Below are 27025 nucleotides of genomic sequence, written 5' to 3' on the forward strand. Positions count from 1 at the left end.
GTGCTGCTTTACAGAGTGGCCTCAAATCTGGGGCTCTTTTTATAATCCTCACCTGAGGATATGTTTATTGATTTTTAGAGAGAGAAAGGCAAGAGAAGAGAGAGAGAGAGAGAGAGAGAGAGAGAGAGAGAGAGAGAGAGAGAGATTAGTTGCTTCCCATACACACTCCGACTGGGGACCAAACCTAAAACCTAGGTATGTGCCCTAAATGGGAATCGAACCCGCTACCCTTTTGGTGTACAGGATGATGCTCCAACTGAGCGCCCCAGCCAGGGCAAGTAAAGAATGCAGGTTGTCAGTAGGACAGGAACAATCTATAAATAGACAGCTGGATGAAATCAAAGTTAAACTGCAGGAAATCGATACACCACAAGGACTCTGGGGTGACTACTCCAAAGCTCAGGAAACGGAGCCCGCTGCTTCTTTTGTCCATCCCCGCTGTGGACAACTGGGTGAACTGAGTCACAGGGCCAGCCACAGCCACACCGGCACCAGCAGTGGCGAGAACACGGAGAGCAGAGATCGCAAACTGAAACGCCAACGGGGCCAGGTCGGGAAGGGGGACAGGTGAGAACGTCCGAGACTTGGAAAACCTTCTTATCTTTTAAGATGAACTGGAAATCTGGATTTTCAAGGGAAATACTGCTATTTTTAAATGGGGCTATTAATCTTCAAATGGAACACCTGAAGTAAACACAACAAAACCAAACCAACACGAGGGCCAAACAAAACAGGTTAACGAGCTAACATCACCCTCTGAGCTGCCAGGCTGTGTCCGGAGGTCAACTCTAGAAAAAGGCTCTAAGATGCTAGAGTGCTCCTGGGCTGGATTTTAATGGTGTTTTACCTCTGGATGGTGTTGCTGATCACGCGATCCCTCCTACAGGGGGCGCTCAAGACTGTATCCCTTCAGGCTGATCTCTGGCCTTGGGGATTTGGACCCAGTTCAAAGCTGGATGGTAGTGATGCTATTTGGCACTGTTCATTTCAACGAGGGAGGCGCAATGGGTCCAGTTGGGCTTTGGGTGCCTCAAATTCCTGCCAAAGTCTCGGGCAGCAAATGAAGCAATGGTGAGGGCACAGGGCTGGAGTCAGGATACTGGAGTCCAACTCCTTGCTGGCATGAGACTCTTTTCCACTAGAGAGTAAATTCCCTAAGAGCAAGGATTTGGTCTTGTTCACTGCTAGAAGGCTGCCTGGCACACGCGTGGCATTAGGCAGATATTTGCTGAACGACTGGCTGACCAAATGGTTGGGGACATCACAAGCGACGGACCTCCGTCTTCCCACCAATAAAGTGGGAATTAACAAGGCTGCCCTGTTCGCCTCGAAGTTGCCACAATGGGACACTGGACGCACAAAAGTGCTTGTCGAAAGGTGTAAAGGGCAATGACCTGAGGAGAACCACTGATTATGATCTCTGTCCTTCACTGACATCAGAGGGACCACTTCAGATCCCACCGTGGCCGCCTCCCTCCCACCCTCAACTTCCTTCTGGCTGCACCAAACCGCGTAGAAGGAAGCCCCAAAATGATCACTCAGATTTTCATTTCCATTTTTGTACAAAGACAGGGGAAGATATGCTACCTTGCATTGTCCCGGCCGTGTGACTTCAAGAAATTCATATCTCGGTATCGGGAGAGAAATGCCACCAGTTGGTCATTTGTCCTGTAAACAAACAAAGAGGAAAGTCAGAATCCTCCAGAGACAACGGGGTCTGGAGTCTTGGCTCCATTCTTTGCATGGAAAACAGCATCCCTCCTCCTTTCACACCCACCGGCTGAAAAGGCTGTATTCCTTCATGAGTCGGCATCCCTGGCCTCACCACACCACACTAAAACGCACTGTCTGCGTGTCTCCTGGATGCTCCCTGTACTGCGAGCTCCTTGAGGATAAGCATACTATCTTACTTTGGAATCTTCGGTGCCCAGCCCTGGGCTTGACAAATAGTAAGTCATCACTGCGTAGCTCAATGCAAATACGTAGCAACCCCAGGGCCTTTGCACTTGCTGTGCATGGCAAATCCTGTCCTGTATTGTCCCTTTACTAGCCGCCTGTGGTTATCCAGGTCCCCTTTCAAATGTCATCTCATTGGAGAGGTGTTTCATAGCTACCCCACCGAACGTAGCACCCGCGCCCCCCTCTCTGCCTTATCACATCACTTTATTGACTTCACCCTCTTACCAACATCTGAAGATGTTGAACTTCCTGACATTTGGATTTTAAGTTCCAGCAAGACAGAACTAGTTGCACTTGCTCATCACTGGCATGTAGCAGGAGCTACAAGGATGTTTGTGGATGAATAAATGACTCAGAGTGAGATGAGTGTGAACTGACTCTTTCAAATGTATTTTGGGAAATGAAGGAATGAGTGAATGAATGAGTGAATACCAAGTTCTCAATAACCACTGGGCCACTGATTGAGAGATCTTTAAAAAAGATAAAGCATGATACAAACAAATGACAACGTTCCCAGCATTGTTATCCCAAATTTATCACCATCAATCTTGGCACTAGCAGTGTAGTCACAGCTAATCAGCGTGTGCACACAGCTGTGACAGCATTTTAAAAGGCAGTCACACCGGTCTCCATCTGCCAGAAATGTAGTCGCCTCTTCCGCTGAATAAACCCAAACAGGTAACCGGTGCTGAAGTGACAGCTCCTTTATCATCAGGCTTCTCTGCTCAGGGGTTTTTGTTTAAAAGAAAAGGGTTAACCGTTGTTTCAGATTGGGAGAAATGTGCAGGCAGTGGAAAGGAAGGACATCTATGGGAACAGGCTGGAGGCTGGACCTTCGGGAGGCAGGCGGGTACCTGAGAAGGTGATGCCTGGGCTCAAGACGCAGGAGACTCTGGAGACAGATCCTAGAGGCTCTCCTGACCAGGCTCTGTGTCTCCAGGTAAGCCATTTACCTCCCCTGGACTCACCTGGGTGGGTCTAAAGGGCACACAGTAGGTGTACAATAAGTACAAGCTGCGCTACTCTCTCTGCCTCCCATCATCTGGTCCAAGCCGCCACAACCCCTCACCGCTCGCTCCTTCATTTCCCTGCATCTCCCTGCAGTCGCGCCTCTCCAAGCCCCTGTTCTGTGATTGGATGACTCATGTTTGACCAACTCATAATTCCAGCGGAGGGGGCACAGAGCAGTTAAGAGATGCTGCAGTGAAAATGAGCACTGCCGATATCCCGTCCCGTTACTGAAATCAACACCGATGCAAAGCCAGCCCTCCTAGCAGGCAGACTCCAGAGAAACCCCCGTGCGCCTGCAATGAGCTAAATCCGGCAAACACAGCCACTCAGCCCTGCCGGTGCTCAGAGGTGAACCCCGGGGATGCAGACAAAGGCTCATCCCACGTGTCTGCACAATGATGGTGCGCCTCCTGTGTGGACAAACCTGCCCGCTCACTGCAAGGTGAAGCCCACGCGTGCCCCACGCCAAGTTACGGCCGCGTGTGGGCAGAGGGCCTCCTGAAGTTGCTGGGAGAGCTCTCAACTGAAGCAGCCTATAAAAAATTAAAGCGAGCTCCCTCCGAACCATCTACGCGTCCCAGCATTTCCTATTCACCAGCCCCCTCGCTACTCTCTGCGCCAGTTCATTATTGTCGTCCTGATGAATACAGGGACAAGTTAACCTCTGAATGGGTCCCTGGCAGCAGGAATAATAAACAGGGGCCTCTCAGTAGCCTCAGTGGGAGGGTTGAAGGGGCCGGGCTGGGGCTCGGGCCCCCTCTCTCAAAGCCTCAGGCCTCTCAGGATCAGCGGCTGCAGCTCCATTTGGCAACCCCAGAAAGCCCTTTCAGGGCCCTGAGCTGGGGCCATTTTCACATTTACCGCTTCACCAAGTCCCCATCTGACGGGGATGAATAGGCATTTAGCGAATTTACTTAGCGATGCTTCCACATGAAATCCTCTCAAAAGATGACATCTTGGGGGAGGGAGGGCTGACGGGGAGGGAGCCGTGGATTCCAGGCCCAGAGCTTGTGGGTAAAGGCGCTTTTTCAAAGCAGAGAGCGGTGTCCCCTGCCTGTCCCCTCTCCCTGGGGCCCGGTCCCCCTCGCTCTCCCTCTGCATAGAACGCCTGCTGGGAATACTAAAGCCTGTCTCCCAGCCCTTCTCCAAGGGGAGAGGGAATTCGGCTGGGGACCAAGTTTTCCTATTGTTGCTTTCAGACGCCTGTCGATAATTGCCTACATAATATTTAGTTCTCTCCAGATAATTAACAGCTTGCGATCTGTTGACATTTTACCCAGTTCTAGTCTCTCTCTCTTCCCCTCACACACACTTCTCACTCACTCTCTCTGGTGGAGTCGTTTGCCAAGTGGCTCCCACAGCTCAGCACTGTGTCTGTCTCCCCACCAGTTTCTTTGCACCTCTTGCAGAAATCATTAGAAGGCGTGTCTCTTCATCTATGCCAGTTCCTCTGACTCATGATGGTGACTCCGGTCCATCACGGTCCCCGCTGGAGACACTGGGACATCTTTGTTTTAATAAACATGGTTTTCAATAAATACATCTTAAAATAAGTGTATTGGAACCATATGGAGATATTGGTTGAAATGAATAAAAAAAATGAATAATGAAAGAAGCTCCATTGACCACGTATGGAATGTCCACATTAGTTTAGGCCCCACTTTATTGCATTTAGTTTTCACAAAGATGCCATAAAATGTGAGTTTCATTTCCATTTTACGGATGGGCAGCTGAGACTCAGAGAAGTCACCCCTTTAAGTGAAGTGAAGAGTCAGGATTGGAACTGCCAGACCACTTCACCAATGACTGTGTGAATAAATGAACGAGTGAGTGAATTCCACCCCAGGTGCAGAAAAGATACGGTGCTCTGCGGCCTCCCCACTGCATCTGGTCCTCACAGCAGGAGCACCAGCCCTCTCTGATAGACGCCGTATCTCAGGCTCCCCCAACACCCACTGAGTTAAACTCTGCTTTTTAACAAGATTCCCAGGTGAGGCGTCTGCCCTTTAGAGCTTAAGAAGTGCTGCTTTAAGTCAAGCATGGATATCGGTAGTTAATTCTCTTTCCTTCTTCATCTTCTCCCCATGGGCTCTTCCTGAAAGCCCAGACCTCGAGCATGTTCCTTTCATCTCCATAAGCCTCACGTGTTGAGAGTATTAAGTAAAATAATGCGTGTCAGACCTGTGCAGAGGCACCTGGCATATCCTAAGCCTTTGATAAATGTTGCCTGTTACTTAATACAGGGTGGAGCAAAAGTAGGTTTACCATTGTGAGTGCATGAAACACAGAGTTTATTCTTATATACTTATTTATTGATTATTGTATTCATTTTCATACAGACAACTGTAAGCCTCCTTTTGCCCCGCCCTGTACTATTATTGCCATTTTGAGCCCCTGAGACATTTGCACGGGAACAGCAGTGCAAGGACCCAGCCTACTTTGAACTTGGAGGCTTCCTGTGCATCACACCTACACGATGTTTGCGGAGCACGGTCTCAACACCCCTAGAAGGGACTTACCCAGTCTCCTAGCCCAGGGGTGGGCAAACTTTTTGACTCGAGGGCCACAATGGGTTCTTAAACTGGACCGGAGGGCCGGAACAAAAGCATGGATGGAGTGTTTGTGTGAACTAATATAAATTCAAAGTAAACATCATTACATAAAAGGGTACGGGGCCGTAGTTTGCCCACGGCTGCTCCTAGCCGGTGTCAGAGTTGGGAACTGTCTCCCAGGGGCCCCTGCACCACCACACGTGTCTAATATGCATAATGGCTCTGGGCTGAACACACAGGGAGGGGCATGGCTCCCTCTCTGGTCCTTCCCCACACACCCTCTCCCCCAGGAGCCCAGCCACAGCCACACCGTCTGCTGGCACGTGAGACGGGCGAGGAGAACCTGCTTAGCCTCCACTAGAAAGAGGCCCAACGCAGAGCCCACTTCTCTTCTCTGGGTCCCGCCTGCCCCCCACCCTTGGGCCCCAAATCTCCTCTAATACAGGGTGCTGAGAAGAATCAGGGGTGCTCATGACTAAGGGTGAGGCTGACGGTGCTCAGGCAGAATTCAGTGAAGCACAGAATTTTGTGAATGTCAGGATTCAGGATTTCAAACCCCTGATGCAGACTGGCAAGTCTGCACAGACCCGAGGGACCAGATTCAGCCGCCGTGGGTGCGGGGCGTGGGCCACCTGTGGAGCAGAAATGTGCAGGACGGTGGTGAAGGAAGGACGGTGGGCTGGGACAAGCAGAGGGTGGTGAGGGTCGAGGAGGCACCGTCAGTCTGAGTCCAGTTCCTACTCCTGGTGTATCATCTGTACAGTTACCACATATGTATGTTCCATTTACATACCACTTTAGCTTCATCCTAAGCAACAATATATGTGATCGCTTGTGTACCTTTTCCCCGCTCAAATTTTAAATTGAGGTAAACACATAAGCTTGGATTTGCCATCTCAACTGTCGTTAAGTGCGGAGTTCCATAGTGGTAAGTACATTCATAGTGTTGTGCAACCATCACCACCATCCATCCCCAAACTTCTTTTTCATCTTGTAAAACTGAAACTCCGAACTCATTAAATAACGACTCCCTATTTCCTCCCTGCCCCGAGCCTCTGGCAACTTCTTTCTGTCTCTACGAAAAGTCAAGTTCATACAGCAGACAAACGCTAAGATACCTCGCCTAAGTGGGCTCACACGGTATTTGTCTTTTTTTGTGACTGGCTTCTTTCACCCAAAATCCTGTCCTCAAGGCTCATCCACACGGTAGCATGTGTCAGAATTCCCTTCCTTTTTAAGGCTGAGTAATAGTCCATCAGGGCGTACCATTGTTATGTGTTTTCCTGTTACATGTGAAAAGCAACAACTACTACTTGTAACTCCTAAAGCAACCTGGCTGCCAGGGGCATATGTAGGGTGGCCGACGGATCTGGTTTGCCCAGGACTGAGGGGATGCCGCAGGCACAGAGTTCTTCGTTTTAGAGTCAGACAGTCCTGGGCAAACCTGGATGAGTTGGTGACTCCAGGCAGATCGATCCGCCGAGGGATGTGTGACCGCAGGAGAAATGTCACGCTCTGTCCTTTTATGATGAGCATACAGGAAACAGAATGGTGGGATGGCCAACTGTAACCCTGTCCTATGCTTTTAAAAGGATGATTATGGAAACTCAGATTACAGCGAGATAGAGAATTAAATGACAGCAATGGCAACAACATCTGACACCGGAGTGCCTGCTATGGGGCCAGGCACTATTCTAAGCATTTGTTAACCCGCTTATTCCTTATGGCAACCTGTGAAGTAAATGCTATAATATTCATATCCATGTTTTAGTACAAGCACGTACCTGACTGTTTTATGCAATGATATATCCTGCTGTTCTGTCTAATAAGCACACACAGAAGGTGAACTTCACCTTTTAATGGCTGCACAGAATTCTGTGGATGGGCACAGCCAATCCCCTAGCGATGGGCATTTAGATTTCTCCCCTCTCCCCTTATAGATTCTGCTACTATGAACATCGTTGCATATTTATCTTTCCAGATGTAGGGAGGATAGATGGATTCTATAGGATTAAATTTCTAGATGTGGAATTATTCATGCAAAGGGCCCTTTTTAGCCTCTCTTTGCTTTCAGAAAGGGGCGCGAATGGGAATGAGGCTGCCCCAGTGGAGGGCACAGCTGGAGTGCACCCCCCCCCCACAACCCCGCCATTGCACAGGAAGCAAGCCAGCCGGCCACCAGGCGGGTGGGGAGGGGGAGGAAATGGCAAAGGCGACAGAGTAAGAGTGGGGGATGCCCTGCAGAGGCTGGGGGCTTCTCTGGCAGCTGGTGAGGCCAGGCAGGGGCCTCTAGCTTCCTGCTACCAACAACCAGTGGGACCCAAGTGGGCTTTCCGTCCAGGAGCAAGGGGTGTGTGAGGGGATACACAGAGCTATCTCCTCCAATGCCCGGGGCAGCTGCTCCAGCTGGTGCCCATCTGTCTGCTAACTGGGCCCCTTGGACAATACTTTTTGGGGAGCCTGGCTATAGTCCTGAGATGAGCAGGCACTGGGTCTAATTCTGTTCTGTTCCTCCAGGACTTGACACATAGTAGATGCTAAACAACTATTTACTGACATGCTTAACAAATGCCCCAGGGGCGGGGGTTGGGGGGGGGGGCTGGTGTGCAGGGCTGCTGGGTGCGGCTGCTGGGCCTAGCACAGCGCCTGCCCCTAGAGGGGCTCTGCCCAGGAAGGCAGAGAACTCTGTTCCTCACTTCTGCATCCGTGCCTTTGCCCAGCCCATTCCCTCACCCAGGGATGCGCTTCCCCATGTCCTCACCCAGAACTGGGAGAGATGTGGGGCAGCGAACCCCAGGGCCTGGGAACACACGGAGTCATTCCATTGCAGAAAACCCCTCCTCATTGCCTACAAAGTGCTAAGTGCTCCTCCTCCCTCCTTTAACCTCACGACCACCCCAGCAAGCCAGCACTAGTTTACACGGGAATAAGGTCAGGCTCAAGGAGTTTTAACGGCTTGGCCACAGTCTTAGGAGAGGGGAGAGGAGGTAGGGACCTCCGCTCCAGGTCCAGAGTCAGGGCTCTTCTCAGTCCTGCTTCCTTGTGGTGAATAAGCTTCACGCGTGTGCTCTGTTTCGTTAGAAAGAGCCAGGAAACAAACTCAGGAATCGCAGTGGCCCCCTGAAGCCTCCTACGTCCCTGCAAGGGGACCACTGCCCACACCGGTGCACACCGGGAGGGACCGTAAAGCCTCTGTCCCGGGGGTGGGCCGTGCTGCTGCGCTCCTCGGACACTGAGCCCCGTCACCTACTTTCCTCTCCCTGAATTCCACCTCACGAGTGGTTCGAACCCACTTCCCATGTGGCTTATTTCTGTTTGGGTGGGGGCAGTGACCGCCATCACTTTGTCCCCGACTCCCTGGACGGGTTATGCTTGGACCCCACTGAAGTCTTCTTGTCTAATAAGAAGGCCAGGATTCCAGAACAGTAAGAAAGGCCCAGAGCAAAGCACTGGAATCAGAAAAGGGTGGCAGTTTACAGTGACACCCATGTTTGCGAGCCGCAGGGGGAAATGGGGGGGAGAATCTAGGTGCTGTATTTCTTCCAGGATCCCGTGGGCACAAGTACAGCCACAGTCGGGGACCCATAGGCTCTTTCTGGAATGTAAGTGCGATCATGCCCCCTCTTCTACTTAACATCCTGGATGCTCTCCATCCCCTGCAGGGCGGTGCCCTGACTCCCAACAAGCGTGCAAGTTGGCTTGTGAGCTCAACCTGCCTGCTCCATCTCTGCAATTACTGGAAGTTTCCTAAGCGTCCTGTGCTCTTCATAACTCTAAGGCTTTGCATGCTCTGTTTGCTCTCCTGGGAAACATCTCCCATTTCCTGGATGGGTCAGGTGCCAGACCCCTGGAACAGCAGCGGGTAAGGTAGCTGCGTTCCCCTATGCGCAGGTAGCACACAGGACAGTGGGGAAGGGAGACCTACAGGTAGAGTCTTACGATGGGGGTGGGACACCAGGGGAACTGAAGCGCGGTGCATGCTGGACACGCCAGGGGCCAGTGGCTCCCTCCACACAGGCAGCCAGCGCCTCAGAGAACCACCTGGATCACAAAACCCACTCACTTCTCATTGGATTTGTTATTTTTTTTTGTTACCGACAAAAACATTTCAGAATTAAAACATGCTCGTCGCAGTTGCAGGAACTAGCAAATCATTTCTCAAACTCTCCACGCTTTCCCAGAACATTTGTAAGACACACATTTTTCATTTTGAAAGTACACAAGCCATTCTGAGAAGCAGTTTATCTGACTGTCCATCAGTGGGAACTTTTCACACATCAGCCCTTCCTCCAGATACCACGGAAAGGTCACTGACAAGCATCAGCACCCAGAGGCCACGCCTGATCCTGGAACACCAACAGGAATCATGAAAGAAGAACTGAATTGTCATTCAGTGGTGGTGGTGGTGGTGGTGTGTGTGTGTGTGTGTGTGTGCGCGTGTGTGTGTGTGTGTGTGTGTGGTCTATTTGATTGTTATTTTAATTATCTGAGATCTGGTTGTCCTCATATACCAGGAGACATCTCAAACGAGAAGAACATTTGGTTAACCAAATTGTGCATCCCCTTACAACCACTGATGACAGCCAATTGTTTGATTTGGTTCTGGGGGGAGGGAAGGGGAACAAGACCAGGTCTCCTCGGAGGACAAAGATTGAATCTTAAAAATACATGTGATTTAGGTAGAAAAGTGAAATCTTGGCCACAATAAAAGCTGTTCTCAGAGAAGCATTTGTAGAAATTTCTCTCTGATCCTTGCCAGTTGGTTGTTGTTGATTTTCAGCCAGTTTCTCAAGTTCACTGAGCCTTCCCTTTCCAATCTGCACACAGGGGATAACAACCAATGGTCTCTAAGTTGCCTGTGTGTTGCGGGCGTGGCACACACGGTGCTTGGCCTGTAGTAGGTGCTCAGTAAACGGAAGCCTTCATGAGGAGGTTCCTATGGCCTTTGCTTAGAAATGCCAGAGGAAAGGCATGCCCACTGCTTGCCAGTCCTCCACCAACCTGTGACATTTTTATCCCACACACCTGTGTTCTTAGCACGAGTATAAGTTGGTATGTTTAAGTTCCTTGGCTGCAAGTGACTTGAGGACAGGAATCTGTCTGGTTCAACTATATTTCCCCAGCATCCAGAATAGGCCCTATGCCTCTAGCAGGTTCTAGCAGCCTTAAGCCTCTTTCTCTTTGAGGTCCCCATGCCCCTGTCAGAGTGGCTCACAGAATTGTTCAGGTTATATGTGTCACATTCCAGAATGAGGGCCTCTGTCCATACTTTGTCCATATTTTTGCCCAATCAGCTCCTGCTTATCTTTGTAAGAACTGTCTCAGTGTCAGCTCAACTGGGAAGGGCTAGAGTATAAATAAGCATTAACCTAACCTGAACTGAACTGCTAAGCTCTTGTGTGTGTGGCTAAGACCATTGCCCCCACCCTCCACACATATTTTACACTACCCTGGGTTTACAGAAATGATGGCAAAGACCTATAGTAATGATTTATTAATTCCAATTTCACCAGACAGGGGTCCCTAATGCACCAACACTAACATATCAGAATTTGGAGCAATGAAAATAATGCAAACCCAAGACCGGAGAGACGTAAGTTCAACTCCTGGCTCCACCACTTCTTAACTGTGTAGCCTGGGGCAGGTCATTTGAAGTTCAATTTCCACACCTTTAAATCTGAGGATGGTAACAATATCTACTTTATAGGTTGTGGTAAGGATTAAATGAGATAAGAGGGCATTAACTGTTCACAATGGAAAAATCCTGGCTGACAGAGAAAGTGGTACCGGAGGTGGGGTAAGGAAAGGCGGGGAAGCACAGAGATCTACTCTAGGCTGGGTAGGCTGGCCCACCCAATGCTAGACTGTCAGCTATTGTTGTTACTATCATGACTTCTTCTCTGGGACTGGAGCCTGTGTACTGCTGGGGGTAGGATACCACAAGGACCTCCATCGTTCAGAATGTCAGGGGCAGGTCAGTTCAGATTTCAGCCCCGGGGTGGGACTGAGCTCCAAGGACAGCTGACTGTCACCGATCGCCTTGGGCAGCATGCCAGGTTTCCTAGCCTGTCTGTCCTGGAACAAGGTCAAAATGCGCTGCCACACAGAGAAGCCACACGCTCCCCCACAGAAAAACCAACGCCAGGGCCACCTCGGCAGACCTCAAGCACACGCAGATTCTTGGCTCCAGAGAGGGAGGCTGGAGGATCAGGACATGCTGCACCCAGTATATTCTTTCCCCCCAGAGTTCCAAGGCTGCGTGTTTACTGCAGAGGACTGAAGAGACGTTATAAAAAGAACACAGGCAGCTGAAACAGAGGACACAGGCTCTGAGGTATGGATCTGCAGTTCTCAGAGACAGAAAACTTCTAAAACGTTGTAAGAGAAACTCTATCATAGAGCTCAGTGGTTCTCAGGCAGCGTTTGGGGTGGTCCTACTTCCTGCCGGCTGGAGGGAGAGGGGCGGCCTCAGGCTGGCTCACCTGAGGTTTGTGCAGAGAAGAGCCTATTTACCATATTAGGGTCATGGGTGAAGTTCCAATTGAAAAAAAAATGTAGAAGCTTAAAAATAAAAGCTCCAAAATCATTAAGGAGGATGGCCACTTGGAATTCCAATTCTTTGGTTTGGGAGGAGGGCAGAGTACAGCATCTGGCAGCGTACACCTCTGGCAGGACTGGCTGGGCTCTGCTCTCTCACTGTCTCACCTGGGCTGGTGCCATTACTCTGAGCAGCACAATTGCCTTTTAAACAATGGGATTCATAACAGGACACATTTCGTAAAGGTGTTTTGAGGATAAAAGGAATGATGCACTTAGCATGGGTGCTTGCTATGCAGTAAACACTTAAATATTAGCTGGGTTAGTAACGTGTGTGAAAGGCTTAGCCCAGTGCCTGGAACATATGAAAATGTTGGATGATCTCATTGCTCTAGTTACTTCTTCCCTCCGAGGAGGGACAGGATGGCTGGTTTTCCGAGGCTGCAACATACAGGCCTGGGGGGTTCCCCAGGGGAAGCTGTGGCCCCGAGGACATCAACAGGGCCCACAAGCCAAGACCAAGCCCTCTCTGGTCAGTTCCCTTGCTGGCCCCAAAGGGCGGAGATTGGCCAAAAGTGGAAACCCGCATACAGAAGCGGGAATCCCCTTTCTTTCCTACTCTATCTTTAGACTCTTTCTTCCCTTTCTCTCTTAAGTAGTTGAATCACTTACATTAAAAAGGCACCATAACACAGAACTAAAAACAATTGCTCAAACAATAACTTGTGCTGGAACATTCATGGAAGCCCCGAAGAGGAAATCACCCAAATAGCCATTGATGGACGAACGGCTGAGCCAAACGCAGGCGGTCTGTCCAATGGAACAGCACTCAGCCATAAAATGCAACGAAATGCCGGACACAGGCCACAACATGCCTGGGCCCTGAAAACTGATGCTCCGTGAAAGAAGTCAGGCTCCAGAGGTCACCTACTGCACGGCTCCTTTTATGTGAAATGTCCAGAACAAGCAGATCCAGAGACAGAAGGCAGACCGGCGGTTGCCGGGGACTGGGAGAGTGGGAAGGAGAGAAACTGTTTGATGATGACAGCGTCTGGAACGAGATGGTGATGATGCCTGCACAACACTGTAAATGCCTCTGATGATAAACTTCGTGTTCTGTGTGTTTTACCATAATAAAAGAGGACCAGTCGAACCTCCAAATCCAACGGATAACAAAGCCACCACAACACGGCTATAATAATCACCACGCTTGGTATCTCACACCTATTTTATAGACACCATGCACTGAATCCTCACAAGCAGCCTAGAAGGTAGGCAGGTTAGGTCCCTTTCACAATGAGCAAACCGAGCTCCTCGAAGCTTGGGCAACTTGTCTAATAACAGTGACGCTGATCTACGGGGAGTCGAAGTCATGTGTTCTAGGCATGTGATATATAGCGATTCCTTTTGCCTTCCCCCCAACCTCATGAAGTAGGTGCTATTATTCTCACCCATTGTGCAGAATAGGAAGAACAGAGGTTGTATTACTTGTGCGGGGCTAGACACACACACAATAGGAGCAGGGATCTGCAGCCAGGCCACCCGGCCTCAGGGTTCAAAGGCCTTCACCACAGAGGTCTGGAGGTCACGAGGCTTGGCCATGGAAACTGGAGTGAATGTGGGTAGCGGGGGCCCTGCCTCCCAAGGAGTATGGGACAGACTGGACACCCGCCACATGACATCAAGAGATCGTGTGGGATTCAGACCTTCTCACAGACTGTGTGAAAGTTAGCATGTGCCCGGACAGGTGTCACATGTCAACATCCCTCAGCTGCTGGGCTCCCAGATGCCCCCCCCCCGCCCCATCTGTGCTGGCAACTCCAGTTGAGTGGAGAAATGGCTGAGCCAATAGTGGGATTGAGGACAAGCCACCATGGCTCACTGTTATTTTGAAATGGACTCTGGCTCTTTGGAACATTTTCCATTCTCATCATGGAAGCATCGGAAAACGCCTCTAGCTGGAAGAAATAAGTGAAGACAAAACCCCTCAACTGATCCTCAATCCAGGAATAAGCCCAGAGATGCTTTTCATGATTGTGGAAGCGAAAATCATGCAATGAAGTGTCAGCAAGGCTTCTGCCACTTAGGAATAAATGACAGCAGGCACTGCTGTTGTCACAGTGGTGGCTGTGGATGGCCAACGACCATTCATTTGATCTGGAGGTGACAAAGATTTGTCAGTAAGGACTTACTGTGCTCCTACTATGTGCCAGGCACTGTACCAGGCACTAGAGAAATAGTGCTAAGCAGAACACACATAATCTCTGCTCTCCTGGAACTGTCACTCTGGGCCACCTTCATTGTCATCATTTGTGGAGCATTTTCTTTCCCCCAGGTAAGGCACCTCGCATTTCACCGATTAATCCTCGCAGCAAAGGCTGAAGTAGGCCACTGCAATGGTTCCCACTTCACAGATGAGAAAACCAAGGTGTGGAGAGGACGAGCAACTTGGCCAAGGTTTCATGGCCAGTGAAAGGGACACCTGGACTCGGACTCTGCCAGCTCCTCCAATGCACACTTCTGATGGCTTTGCTACAATCCTAATGGCCTGAGCTCTGGAAAATTTCTGCCAAACAGAGGGCAGAGAGAGAGTTTCAGGGTCCAGCCCCAGGGAACCCAGGGCCTGGAGACCAAGCATATCGTGTGCTGTAGAAGGGCCAAGCAGAAAGGAAATAACAGCAGTGAAACCACAGGGGTGGGGAAGCAGCCTGGTGGAAAGAAATGGCCTGAGCTATAATGTACATATCCACAGCAGAAAATATTCCTATCATATTTCCCCTCCTCCAGCAGTCTGGTGAAGTTCTCTACTTCTTTCCCCTTCCTTTTATTCTCACTGCCAAGTAGTTGATTAGGAACTAATGCTTTCTCATCATGACACAACCCAATAAAATACTTTTCAAAGGTAACCTGTTGCTTTTAGAATAAACTTGGGCTCCTTACCATGGCTCTCAGGCTGCCATACCATCTGGGCTGACCCATCTCTCCAGCCTTATTCTATTGGCACATCCCCTTACCACACCCTGTCCACATAAGCCTCTCTTGACTTGCTACATGGGCCATGTTCCCTCATGCCCCAGGGCCTTTGCACATGCAACTTGCACTGGTTGGAACACCGACCCCCCATTTTTTTCCAGTTAACCCCTCTTCTTCTTTCAACTTTTAGCTCAAAGGCACTTCTCCAGGGAAGCTTTCTCTGACTCCCTAGAAGAGAAGAGGTTATATGCATGTCTGTTTCATATATATATGTAGACTTCGTTCCTTACAATGTCATAAAGATGTAATAATTTCATGGTCTAATCCGTGAGGCCAGAGAGGTTAGCTATCCTACCGGTGGCTGCAAGCCCAGATTCTGGCAAATGTCTGGCACATAGTAGGTTTCCAATAAACGTGGATCAATTGACGGAATGAATTAACCAATAATGAGGTCCTAAAGCTATTTCATTAGAGGCAACATGGTCATCACCTTAGCTGAAAAGTGCTCTGTCTTCCCAAGCTGACAGTGCAGCCTGTGGCGGACTCATGAGACGAATTACAAGAGGGGAACCCAGACACATAGAGGCAGAAAGAGGGTGGGGAACCAGACACACAAGATCAGCCAGATTTACAGCAAGCAAAACAGGAGCACAGGTCCAGTCACTCTGGGGAATCTTTGAGACCTAGTTGGCATTAAGGCATTAGTCAGCGACTTGCCTGGCCAGCCCAGAAAGATAAACGAGTCTTGTGCTCTCAGGGGGAGCAGTGAGCTGGGGTAAGTGCTGAAACCAATGAGTCTTGGGATTCAGCATCATTAACCTTTCTGATTCAGATGGAGGAAGGTGGCGCGGGGTGAATTACGGTGCTAATGAGAACCAGGTATTTCTGACGGGTTTATGTAGAGGAGGCTGGGTGGTTAGAACATACAGTTTGCTCTGGCTGACACTTATTACGGGGGCTGGACAGGGCCACAGTCATGGAGGACACCATGAATAAACTGCCTGCCTCCTCTTGGCTGGTCCAGGTCAGGCAACACTGATGGGTGAGCCATATTTCATGTGCTGCTTTCTAGCTCAGGTTTAGGACTGGTAAGCCATGCAGGTTGTGGGAAAATAAAGGAACAGGAGACTGTTGTTTTATGTTGAGATACCCTGGGATGGGTGAGAGACCAAGCCAAGGTCCAGGAGAGATTGACCAGAAGGCTTTGGGAATCTACCACTCCTTCTCTCTCCAGGGTCCTGAAATCTGAAGCATCACAAGCTGGCATCTGGGTTGACAGACTCTCGACAGATAGTTGACAGGGGCCTGCAAACCACAACCCACCACTTGTGTTTGTAAGTCAAGTTTTGTTGGAATGGAGTCATGCCCCCTTGTGTGCATGTTGCCTGTGGCTGCCTCTTCCTCAGGTGGTAGAATTGCACTGTTGTGGACCATGAGGCCCACAACACCTAAACTATTTACTATCTGGCCCTTTATAAAAAAGTTTGCCAACCCCTGCCATTATAATGTTTCTCTCTTTTTGGTCATCCATACCCCTTCCTCACAACTTTCCCCAAAACATCTTCCTGGCCTACCCTCCGCCTCCCACGCCGTATTTTTCCTAGGACACATTTCCCCCTGATATATTATTCCTTCACCAGCTAATGTCCCTTTCCCTTGGTTTTCTGTATCCCAGCATCCAGAAAGCACCTGGCATATAGTAAGCACTTAATGTATACGTATTTGTTGAATGACTGAAGAGCCACAAACCACTTGTATTACTGCTTTGTTAACATTTAGATAAACCATTCTTTAAAGAAAACTTCAGCTTCAGAAACCTGGGGTATGTAAATTTTTCCTTTTGTGTCAATATTGATAAACATTGACATTTTCAGGAACTTGTCTGCGTACCACTTTAAATCGCTGCCCACTGCAAGTGGTCCGTAGGTCAGACTAGGGAAGCTTGGCTTGTGGTTAAGGACATGGGCTGGGTTGTCTGAGCGCCACCTCTCAGTAGGAGAGCAACTTTGGGCAAATTCCTCATATCCCTTCTCTCCAGACTGGGGGTGATGAAGGTCCTCTCTCACCAGGTGGCTGAGAAATTAAATGAAATTGTGGAAGCCATTAGCACAGCACCCTGCACACGCTCAGGGCTGGGTGAAGAGAGGTGGTAGATGCACCCCACTGGGTACTGCGGCCATGGCTCTCAGTGGAGGCCTTGTGGACACTGCCCTGGTTGCTGAATGGTTCCACAGCATCCTGGCAAAGCAATTTGGATTAATGGGACTATTTAGCTGTATGTGTCCAGAGATAGCATTGTTTAAAGTAACCTGTTAGAAACTTCCCCAAGGCGGCAAACTTTTACACAAAGATTGACTCTGTAATCAAAAGCTGCCTGGTCTTAAACCGCATTCCAGCATTCCAAAGAGTGCAATTGCGTTGAGAAAGGGGTGGTGATGTTTGTGCCCCTGGGTGTGTCTGCCAACGAATGCAGACTGATGAACACAATGAAACTGCACCCAGGAGAATCCTTCTCTGAAGGAGGAAAGGGCACAGGAGGCAGGTGGCAGCTCTGGACACAGCATTCACATCCTCCTCTACATGAGAGGTCATCATGCTGTGGGATCCACTGTGCGCACCCCCCCCCCCCCCCCCCCCCCCCGGGAAATTGGCTGACACCACCAACAGCTTCCTCTTTGCCATTCTCCACTTTCTGTTTAAGTGGTGTTATGGGCCCTGGGCCAAGGCTAGAGATTGCTGACCCCTCCAGGTGTTCGAGCCAAGTTCTGACACTGCTGGGAGGGCTCGAAGTGGCCACAGGCTGGCCAGAGGCCCACGACTTGAGCTTGGGGATGGGTTAGGGTGGTGAGGTTGATGAGATCTACAGGTAGAACTTTGAAGGAAGTTTCTAACTTGAAACTTTAGGGAGGTTGTGGTAGCACTGATTCAAGAGTAAGTGGATATGAGAAGGACAGTGTTGCTTTAGTCCGCAGTGGTCAAGAAGGCTGATCAACACCAAGGCTGTCTTCAAACAGCCTCGCAACAGGAGGGGAGAGAGGGGCTGGGACAGCTCAACTACACATGGCTCCAAACTTGGCTCAACTGAAGGCGACCATCTTCTCGATTCTCATACAACTGAATTTCCTCAAAGGCATGCTCCCTTTCTCTCTCTCTCTGAATTTCAAATTTAGTACAAAGATATAGAGATATAAAATATAGGAGAGAAGAGGTTGAGAATAAACAGTGGCCACAGAGAAGGCCAGACCATGTTTTTATCTATAATGACAATGCAGGATTTTTAGAGACCATAGTAACGTCAACAAAAAAACTATCTCATGAGTACTTATAATAAACTAGTGTTCCGATGCACAAAATTTGTGCATGAGTAGGGTCCCTAGGCCTGGCCGGTGATCAGGGCCAGTCTGTGGGGTGACTGGCGGGGCAATCGTGGGGCCCTCACTGGCACCCACCTTGGCTGGCCTGGGGCTCGCAGGCTGGGGGCAGCTCCTGCATTAAGTGTCTGCTCCCTGGTGGTCAGTGTGCACCATAGCGACTGCTGTTCCACCATTGGTCGATTCGCATATTAGGCTTTTATTATATAGGATGCCCAGCTCTCTATTAGGCCCTGTGTTTCAGTATCTCTCATCTTCATAGTGACCTGATGATGGCCCTGTGGGGAGGGGGCTTGGCCTGGCTTCCCATATCAGGCCTCCACTTTTCTCTCCTGCCTCTTTGGTTCATGCAAGTGGGTGGATGCAGTAAGCTAAGGTCTCCCTGGCCATCTTTCTCTTCTCTCTGTTCCTCGGCACAGCTCAGCATCCCAGTCCCAATGTCTAGGTGGTGGGAGGGATGAACGTGAGGTCGCACGCAGGTGCCAGACCTGAGCCACTGTGCTTTAACCCGACTTTATCAGACAGCTCACGGAGCTGGGAGTAAGGCAGAGCTTGGGTTCCCACCTCACTGCTGTTTCCTGCCTGGCTCCCTGACAGGTAACATTATCATCTCCCTCTTACAGCTGAGAAAATCAAGACTCAGAAAGACTGAATTCACTTGTCTTGAGATCATGCAGATAGCAGGGGATGGAGACAGGAATCAAACCCAGGCCAGTTGACATCACATGGCCTTTCACGTGTGCTGGTGGAGTGATGATGTAGAAAATGCCAGCTGTGGAACAATCGTGCACATTTGGGGGGTGGGTGGGTGGGTGGGTGGGAGACAGCAGCCATTCCTTCCTAACTCTGCTTGCTTGAGGCTAACATTTAAATGAGTGAGAATTTCATCAGGCACCACCCTTCGGCAGTTGGGGAGGGGTCTGGAAAGTCTCGGGTCAAGAAGAAACAGGATTACAAAGGAACCGGAAGGCTGGGCTCTTCCAGTTAATGCAGGCAGCTGGTTCCTCCTTCCGGGCTTAGAGCAAATGCAATTTGTAAAGCCTCGATCTCTCACCAGCCAGAGAGAGCCCATCTGGTGATGGGACCATGCAGGCTGGGGTGGCCACTTGTGGGGTTTGTGCTCTTGTATGATTGGTTTTTCCCCCCTGGGGTCAACTGCTTATGCAAGACTCCTGCCCACCTCGCCAGCGAGGTGGCTGGGCAGAGCAGAAATCAAACTGTATTTGATAGTCAATTGGGCCTGTGTTCAAATCCTGCCTTGACCTACCCAGCTCTGTGACCTTGGGCGAGTCATTCAAACCCGTGGCATCTCAGTGCCCATCTCCACACCACCCCTGCGGACACTGTGAGGACTGAGCAAGGCAGGACTGAAGCAGAACCTGACAGCAGCTCAGCAGCTGGCCGAGTGCTGGTGACCCTGGATTCTGGTTCTGATGTGCATGCCTGGTTATGGTCATTTCGCCCTCCTGGATCCTCATCCAGATGAAGCGAACGAGGACTCAGACCGGAGAAGAATGAGCGGGGGAGCTTCGGTCCAGACCTGCCCAGTGGGAACAGTATGACCTGTGGGTGAGAAACTCAGGCCTCCTTTTGTTTTTCCCAGTGAGGAAAAAAGCATGGATTTGAATCCTGGCTCTGATCCCCAGCAGCTGTGAGACACTGGGCAAACTCCTGAACGTCCTTCAGCCTCAGTCTCTTCATCTGTAAAATGGGATGTGGCGATACTATCTACCTTGTGGGGGTGTGGTGACATTTGATGACACATGGAAATCCCTTGGCCAGGACCCCCCAGTGGCAGGTACTCACAAAATGCTAGCTGACATTAGCTCCTGGAACAGGGAAGATCTTGAAGGGCTTCCCCAGGCCCTTCAAGGGCTTCCCCAGGCCCCTCTCTACTTGGAGAACCCTCTACTGGCCACTCTCCATGCTGGGCAATGACTCAGGGTGGCAACAAGGGGGAGGAAGGAAATGAACATAATAATTTAAAAATCTATAGTTCCCATCTACCCATCCCATGACTGGACCTTAACCCTGTCTAGGAGGCCTCGTGCTTATCCAGGTTTCTGCTGTCATCAATGAAAAGGGGTAGAAACACCCCTCCCTTATCCCACTTGACCTTTAAAAGGGTGGGGTCCTTCCAGATTGCCCTTGAGAGCAATCTTCCCATGGAGTGAGATGTGAGATGTGAGTGGGAGGCAGGGGAAGAGTGACAGACTCTACAATCCCATCACCCACGCTGCGGACCACCCCGGCTCACAGCCAAATTCCCAGGAGGCACTGAGAGCTCCATAAATGAAGCTCCATAAATGAAGCATTTGCTCTCCAGAGAAGCAAATATGCTCAATGCACTGGGTAGGAAGATGCCCAGCATTGGAAATGTTCCATCCACAGACACATAGCTAGCCGCTGCTGAGATGAAGGGGAACTAGGGAGGAGGAAGTTAGGAAAATACCTACAAACCACAATGCATGGCCAGTCTGGGCTCTGGTGAGACCATCCAACTGGCAGAGGATGGAGACCACATTTGTTTCTAAACTGGCAGTATCCATGCTCTCCTATGATCGAAACAGCAGTGTAACTCTCTCCAGCGGAAGCATTTCTGCCCCACGACACAAAGGTAAGGCCCACGAGGACAGGAGTTTTCAATCGGTTTTGTTCACTCCTCCATCTTCAGCACCAAGATCTGCGCTGCTCCATATGCTATTAAGTTTATGTTTAAATTAAAATCAACTTGACTTTGCCAGGCTGCCGTGGCTCAATGGTTGAGCGTCGACCTATGAACCGGGAGGTCACAGTTAAGATTCCAGGTCAGGGCACATGCCTGGATTGCGAGCTCGATCCCCAGTAGGGGGCATGCAGGAGGCAGCTGATCAATGATTCTCTCTCATCATTGATGAGATTTCTCTCTCTCCCTTCCTCTCTGAAATCAATAAAAACATATTTTAAAAAAATCAAATTGACTTTAAAATGTAGTGTCTCTGTCCCACAAAGCATGTTTCAAGCTCCCCATAGGCACATGGTGCTGGCGGCTCCTGCATTGAATGGAGGTTTTGGAACATTCCTGTTGCCACAGTCAGCTCTGTTGGACAGTTCTGGTCTGGAGCATCACCCAGCACACAGTAGGCTCTCAAGGTAGTGAATGAATGAATGAATGAATGACCAACACGCTCTACTCTCTGATGGCCTAAGGATGGACATAAAACTCGCGATAAAAGCATCCAATTCTTTTCCCCAGAACTTCAATTTTTCTTTCAGCAGTGAAAGCATGAAAATGACAGGCAAACAGGCAACTCGGCTGCGATGTATTTAAGCCACACAGTGGCATCTCGTGGGTGAAAGTCACGTCATTCCTGCCTTTTGTTCTGCCACCTTTTGCACTGATTGCGTGAACGCCCCCATCCTTCCAGAAACATCCTTCCTTATCTCCGTTAGCCAAGACAGTGTTCTAAACCGATATGGCCGCTCTTGGCTTTCTGAGGTACCGGGTGCTTTTCAACCCAGTCCTGTGAGGATTCCATGAACGCCAGCCCCTCTCGGCTTGTCCGGGGACACAGTTTGCAAACAAAACTGTTAATGGAATAATTACTGGCATTTTTTTTCCCATTCCTCATGAATAACAGCCTGAGCAGAAACATCCTCTCGGACTGGAACATTCTCTGGGTGGAGCTTTCCTCCGACCACGTCACACCAGGGTTTTGGGGTCTTGGAAACGAATAAAAGTGGTTGGATGCTGAGAATGTGGCCATCGAGGGAGAGGGTCTCACCCAAAGATCTGGTGCTGGGGCCACAGCTTAGACTTCTGTGAAGTACTGAACTGCATTGTCATCGCAGCATTCCCCTTGCGATTTATTACTGTAATTAAAGTGACGAATGTCTGTGTCTCCCCCAGGCCAGTGGTTTTCAACCCCGACTGTATTCCAGTCACCTGGAAGGCTTTAAAAAATACATATGGCCCTAACCAGTTTGGCTCAGTGGATAGAGCGTTGGCCTGCGGACTCAAGGGTCCCAGGTTCAATTCCGGTCAAGGGCATGTACCTTGGTTGCGAGCACATCCCCAGTAGGGAGTGTGCAGTAGGCAGCTGATCGATGTTTCTCTCTCATCGATGTTTCTAACTCTCTATCCCTCTCCCTTCCTCTCTGTAAAAAATCAATAAAATATATTTAAAAAAAACAACATATGGATTCTTGTCTCCCACAAGGAATTTATATTCAACTGGTCTGTAGTGGAATTCTGATATTTTAAAGGAAGCTTCCAAGAATCAGGTGGAGCCCTGCCTTTCTCAGGGTGCCAGGCTCCCACAGCGGGGACCCTGTCTGCCTGGCTGCCTGCTCTGCCCCTGGAGACAGCGATGGTAGGTGCTCAGGAAGTGACGGCTGAATGGAGGCACGGAAGAGTGCCAGCTCCACCCCAGCGTGAGGCCAGAGGATGGTGTCTTTGCTAGAATGGCCTTTAGAGGAGGCTCCCGCCCCCTCCAGATGCGGCTGGGGACCTAGGACAGCACCACGCCTCCTAAGTGTGTCTTGCACTCAAGGGTGACGGCAGGCTGTAATGGGTTGAAGGGGATCCCCCTCCCAAAATTCACATCCCCCTGGAACCTCAGGAGGCACTTTTTTTTTTTTTTGGAAACAGGGACTTTGTAGATGCAGTTAAGATGGGGTCCTGCTGCATTAGGGTGAGCATTAAGTCCAATCACTGCTGTTCTTATGAGCAGGTTGTGTCAGGAGAGGCAGACAGAAGAAAGAGGGACCAAAGGAAGATGGAGGGAGATTGGAGTGACGCATCTACAAGTCAAGGAATGCCAGGATTGAGGGCAACCACCAGAAACTAGGAAGAGGCAAGGAAGGACTCTCTCTAGAACCTTCAGAGGGAGCACGGCCCTGCCAACACCTTGATCTCAGACTTCAGCCTCAGAACTGTAAGAGAATACACTTCTGTGGTTTTAAGCCAGTGGTCGTGTTCTCCTGGAGCCGCAGGAAACTAAGGCAGAGGCTAAGGGCACTGAGCGAAGAATCTGCTGGGCAGAAGATGAGTCGCAGGGCTGGTAAGTTCCCTAATGTCCTTCTCCAGGTTATTTTCCCCACTCCTCGCCTCCATCGCGCTGCCCCACCTGACCTCCTTTCTCTTTAGCCCCTGGAATGTGCTGGGCTCCTCCCTGCCTCAGGGACCTTGCACATGCTGTTCCCCTTTGCCTGGCACCTCCACCCCTTTTTTTCATAGTGAGCCCCATTTCAGGTCTTGGCTTAAACCTCCCTTTCTAAAGGCATCTCCTCTCTCCTGACCACACTCCTTAGGGTAGGACCCCTTCTTATTCTCCACTGGGACACCCTGGCATGATTTTACGAATATGACCTCCATTTCTCCCACAGAGAGTGAGCTCCCTCAGTGAATGAGCAGGTCTTTCCCGGCTGCATCTCCCAGCACCCAGCCCAGTGCCTGGCACTCGGCCCATGCTCCACAAATACTCAGCACACCTGCTTGAGTAAATAAATGATTATGGGCTGCAAGCTGCTCCCAGGAGGGCTGGGGCCAATGCTTTCCCAAATGGCTGGGGAGAAGCTCGAGTCCATTGTCAGGGTCTGGCTCAGCTATGTCCTCCTGGGGGGCTCTGAGGGCCCCAGGGTGAAGCAATGAGGTCTGGCTTGGGCAGAGATGGAGGGGGTCCAGGGGGATGTCCATGAGAAAGAAGTCAGGGGTAGAATTAGAAGGCGCAGGCCCTGGCGGGTTGACGAGGTGGGGGGCACACAGACTTCCAGCCCCAGTGAACAGGCCAACGAATGGTCCTACTCAGCAAACGGCAATGAGGAGGGGCTGATGTGGGTTGGAGAGAAGTTTAATACGAATCCTGTGAGAGCCTGGTCCCGTGGGGAGACAATTCCCTGTAGCTAACCTAACGGTTGTGTGGAGAGAAAACTCGTTGTTTCAAGCATTTATGCTCCTTAAAAAGAACAAGAAGCACCTTACACCCATCAGGAGGGCTACTCAAAAACACATGGAAATAACAAGCCCTGGTGAAGGTGTGCGGATGATGGAACCCTGGGCACTGCTGGTGGGAATGTGAAGGGGTGGTGCAGTGCTGTGGAAAACAGTCTGGAGAGTCCACTCCTCCCACCCCCCCAAAAAAAGAATTACCATGTGAGCCAGCAATTCCACTTCTGGGTACACAGCCCAAAGAACTGAGAGCAGAGATGCGAGGAGATATCTGCACACACATGCTCACAGCAGCATTATCCACCATAGCCAAGGCGTGGAAGCAACCCAGTATCCACGGATGAAGGGGTGAACACGGAAGCAAAGGTGGTCTATTCCTACAAGGGAATAGTATTTGGGCTTAAAAAGGAAGTCCTGATGTTCTACGACAAGGAGGACATCATGCTAAGTGAAACAAGCCAGTCACAAAGAGATAAACACTATGTGATTCCACTTAAATGAGGAACCTAGAGTAGTCAAAGTCAACGAGACAGGAAATAGAACCGCGGTTGCCAGGGGGCGGGGGAGGGGTATGGGGATTGTTAAATGGGTAGAGTTTCAGTTTTCTAAGATGAAGAGCCCTGGAGATCGGTTACACAACAGTGTGAATGCACTTCGCATTACTGAACTGTACACATAAATAGTTAAGAAGCTAAAGTTTATGTTATGTATATTTTACCACAATTAAAAACAAAAGGACAAAGAAGAGTGTGAACGCACAGGCTTTCACAGTCCCTTCCTGAACCCCCAGGCTGTCCCCTTCTGCCTCCCTGCTCAGTGCTCCTGACCTGTTCCCCAAAATCTTGCCCCAGGTCACTGAGAGGTCTTGGCTCTCTGGGTTCTGTGCATCAGCCCTGCGCTGCCAGCCTCCTGAATGAGGCTGATTCATGCAGGTGTGGGGTCCTGGTCCCCAAGCAGAAGGTGGCTGCCTGGCTCTGTGTGACTGAAAGGCTAACCATCCGCTCTGCTTGGACTCAGGAAGCTCACGGTGGCTCCAGGACACCTGCCTCTGCCAGGAGGTTGGAGAGGAGAGGGGACTCTCTGGACATAATTCTGGGGTCAGCAAGCACCCCCTTCCTCACTGGCCTCCCCACCTGAGACCCCTCCCAACTGTTCTCCCAGGGCAGCCAACGTGATCCCTCCAGACTGCAAATGGGAGTACTGCCCGCTGAAACCACACAGCTCTCGGGCTGTGGCTTCAACCACCAACAGGTAACCCAAAGTCCCCGGGGTGGACTGGCTCGACCTACCTCACTGCTAACCAGGAACCCCTTGCTCTTTGAATTGCAGCCACATTAGCTTTTTTTCAGCTCTTCATACATGTGAAGGGCTGTCCTGCCACAGGGCCCTTGCCCACACCACCTCCTTTCCTGGAATCCTCCCCTGGGACCCCTCACACTTCCGCTGGCGAACTCCTACCCCTCTTACCCATCTCAGTTCCCGTGCTGTCTCCTGCAGGAGGCTGTCCCAGGCCCCAGGCCAAGGTGGTTTCACTTGCAAAGTGCTCTTAGACCCCTCCTTCCTTTCCTTAGACCACTTGCCTCACTTTGTAATGATATGTTTACTCCTGAGACCATTCTGATTCACATAGACAGTGCTTACTGGGGGCTGAGCACCTTACATACATTAACTCATTTCACCCTCGAGCAACCATATGGGTGGTACTGTGCTAGCTCCGTTTTACAGATGAGGGAACTGAGGTACCAAGACATTAAGTGATTTTTCTCAAGTCTAAGTTTACACGGCGAGTACCCAGAAGAGCAGGGATTGACCCCAGATGGTCTGGCTTGAGTCTGCACACTTGACCATGATGAGGAGGGCAAGGACTGGCTGTGCTTTCCCTCACTGTTGAATGCCCAGTACCTAGTGAATGAATGGAGTCAGTAGGAGCCCCATCCCCCGAACGCCTCTGTGAAAGTAGAGCATGGTCTTCAGCTGGCTCACCAGGGGCCTGAGCTCTTTCCCACCCAACACAGGCCCAGGCTGCATTCAGAGGGGCTTGGATGGTGAAGGAAGAAGGAGGGGGGTAGGGGATGCTTACACCTCAACCTTATCCTCCATCTTTCCATCTTCAACCTCAAATATGTCTCAACTAACTGGAATCATGGCAAGAGGTAGGCAGAGGGGGACCAGGCTGAATGGGAAAGGTCGCAGCCTGTTCGGGGTACGTCACCCCCACCCTGGCCCCAGCATCGTCGGGGCTCAGTCAACCAGAGTCCGAAGCACCAGGCTGTATAGAATCCCATGTGATGCAGACACATCTTTAACCAGATGAGGTCCTTGACTCGGGGCACATGGCACCATCCAAGCCAGCCAAGACACAGAGTGTTTTGGGGGCTCTTAAGAACCCCAGGCCTATCAGTTCATAGGAGGCTACACAAACGATGGTATATCTACACAATGGAATAGCATTCGGCCATGAAAAGGAATGAAGTACTGATACATGCTACAACGTAAATAACCATGAAAACAGTATACCACGTGAAAGAAGTCTGTCACAAAATGTCACATATGGTATGATTCCATTCATATGAAATATCCAACATAAGTGAACCCAGAGAGACAGATTAGTGGTTGACAGGGACTGGTGGGGGAAGTGAATGGGAGATGTGCATGGCGAGTGACTGCTTCATGGGTACAGGGCTTCCTAGTGG

At 50.3% G+C, this 27025-nt stretch overlaps 1 protein-coding gene across 1 annotated transcript in view; it reads right to left on the reverse strand.

Annotated features, from left to right (window-relative positions):
• The window catches only part of XYLT1 (xylosyltransferase 1), a 309211-nt gene that overhangs the window by 41574 nt on the left and 240612 nt on the right, over positions 1 to 27025 (reverse strand). Inside the window, exon 6 of the mRNA XM_070412915.1 lies at positions 1588 to 1668. Coding sequence (XP_070269016.1) covers positions 1588 to 1668 — 81 coding nt within the window. The remainder of the gene's footprint in view (positions 1 to 1587; positions 1669 to 27025) is intronic.

This window comes from Myotis yumanensis, unplaced genomic scaffold, assembly GCF_028538775.1.
Source record: "Myotis yumanensis isolate MYYU_CA2020_CCGP unplaced genomic scaffold, mMyoYum1.0.hap1 SCAF_4, whole genome shotgun sequence".
Taxonomy (NCBI): domain Eukaryota; kingdom Metazoa; phylum Chordata; class Mammalia; order Chiroptera; family Vespertilionidae; genus Myotis; species Myotis yumanensis.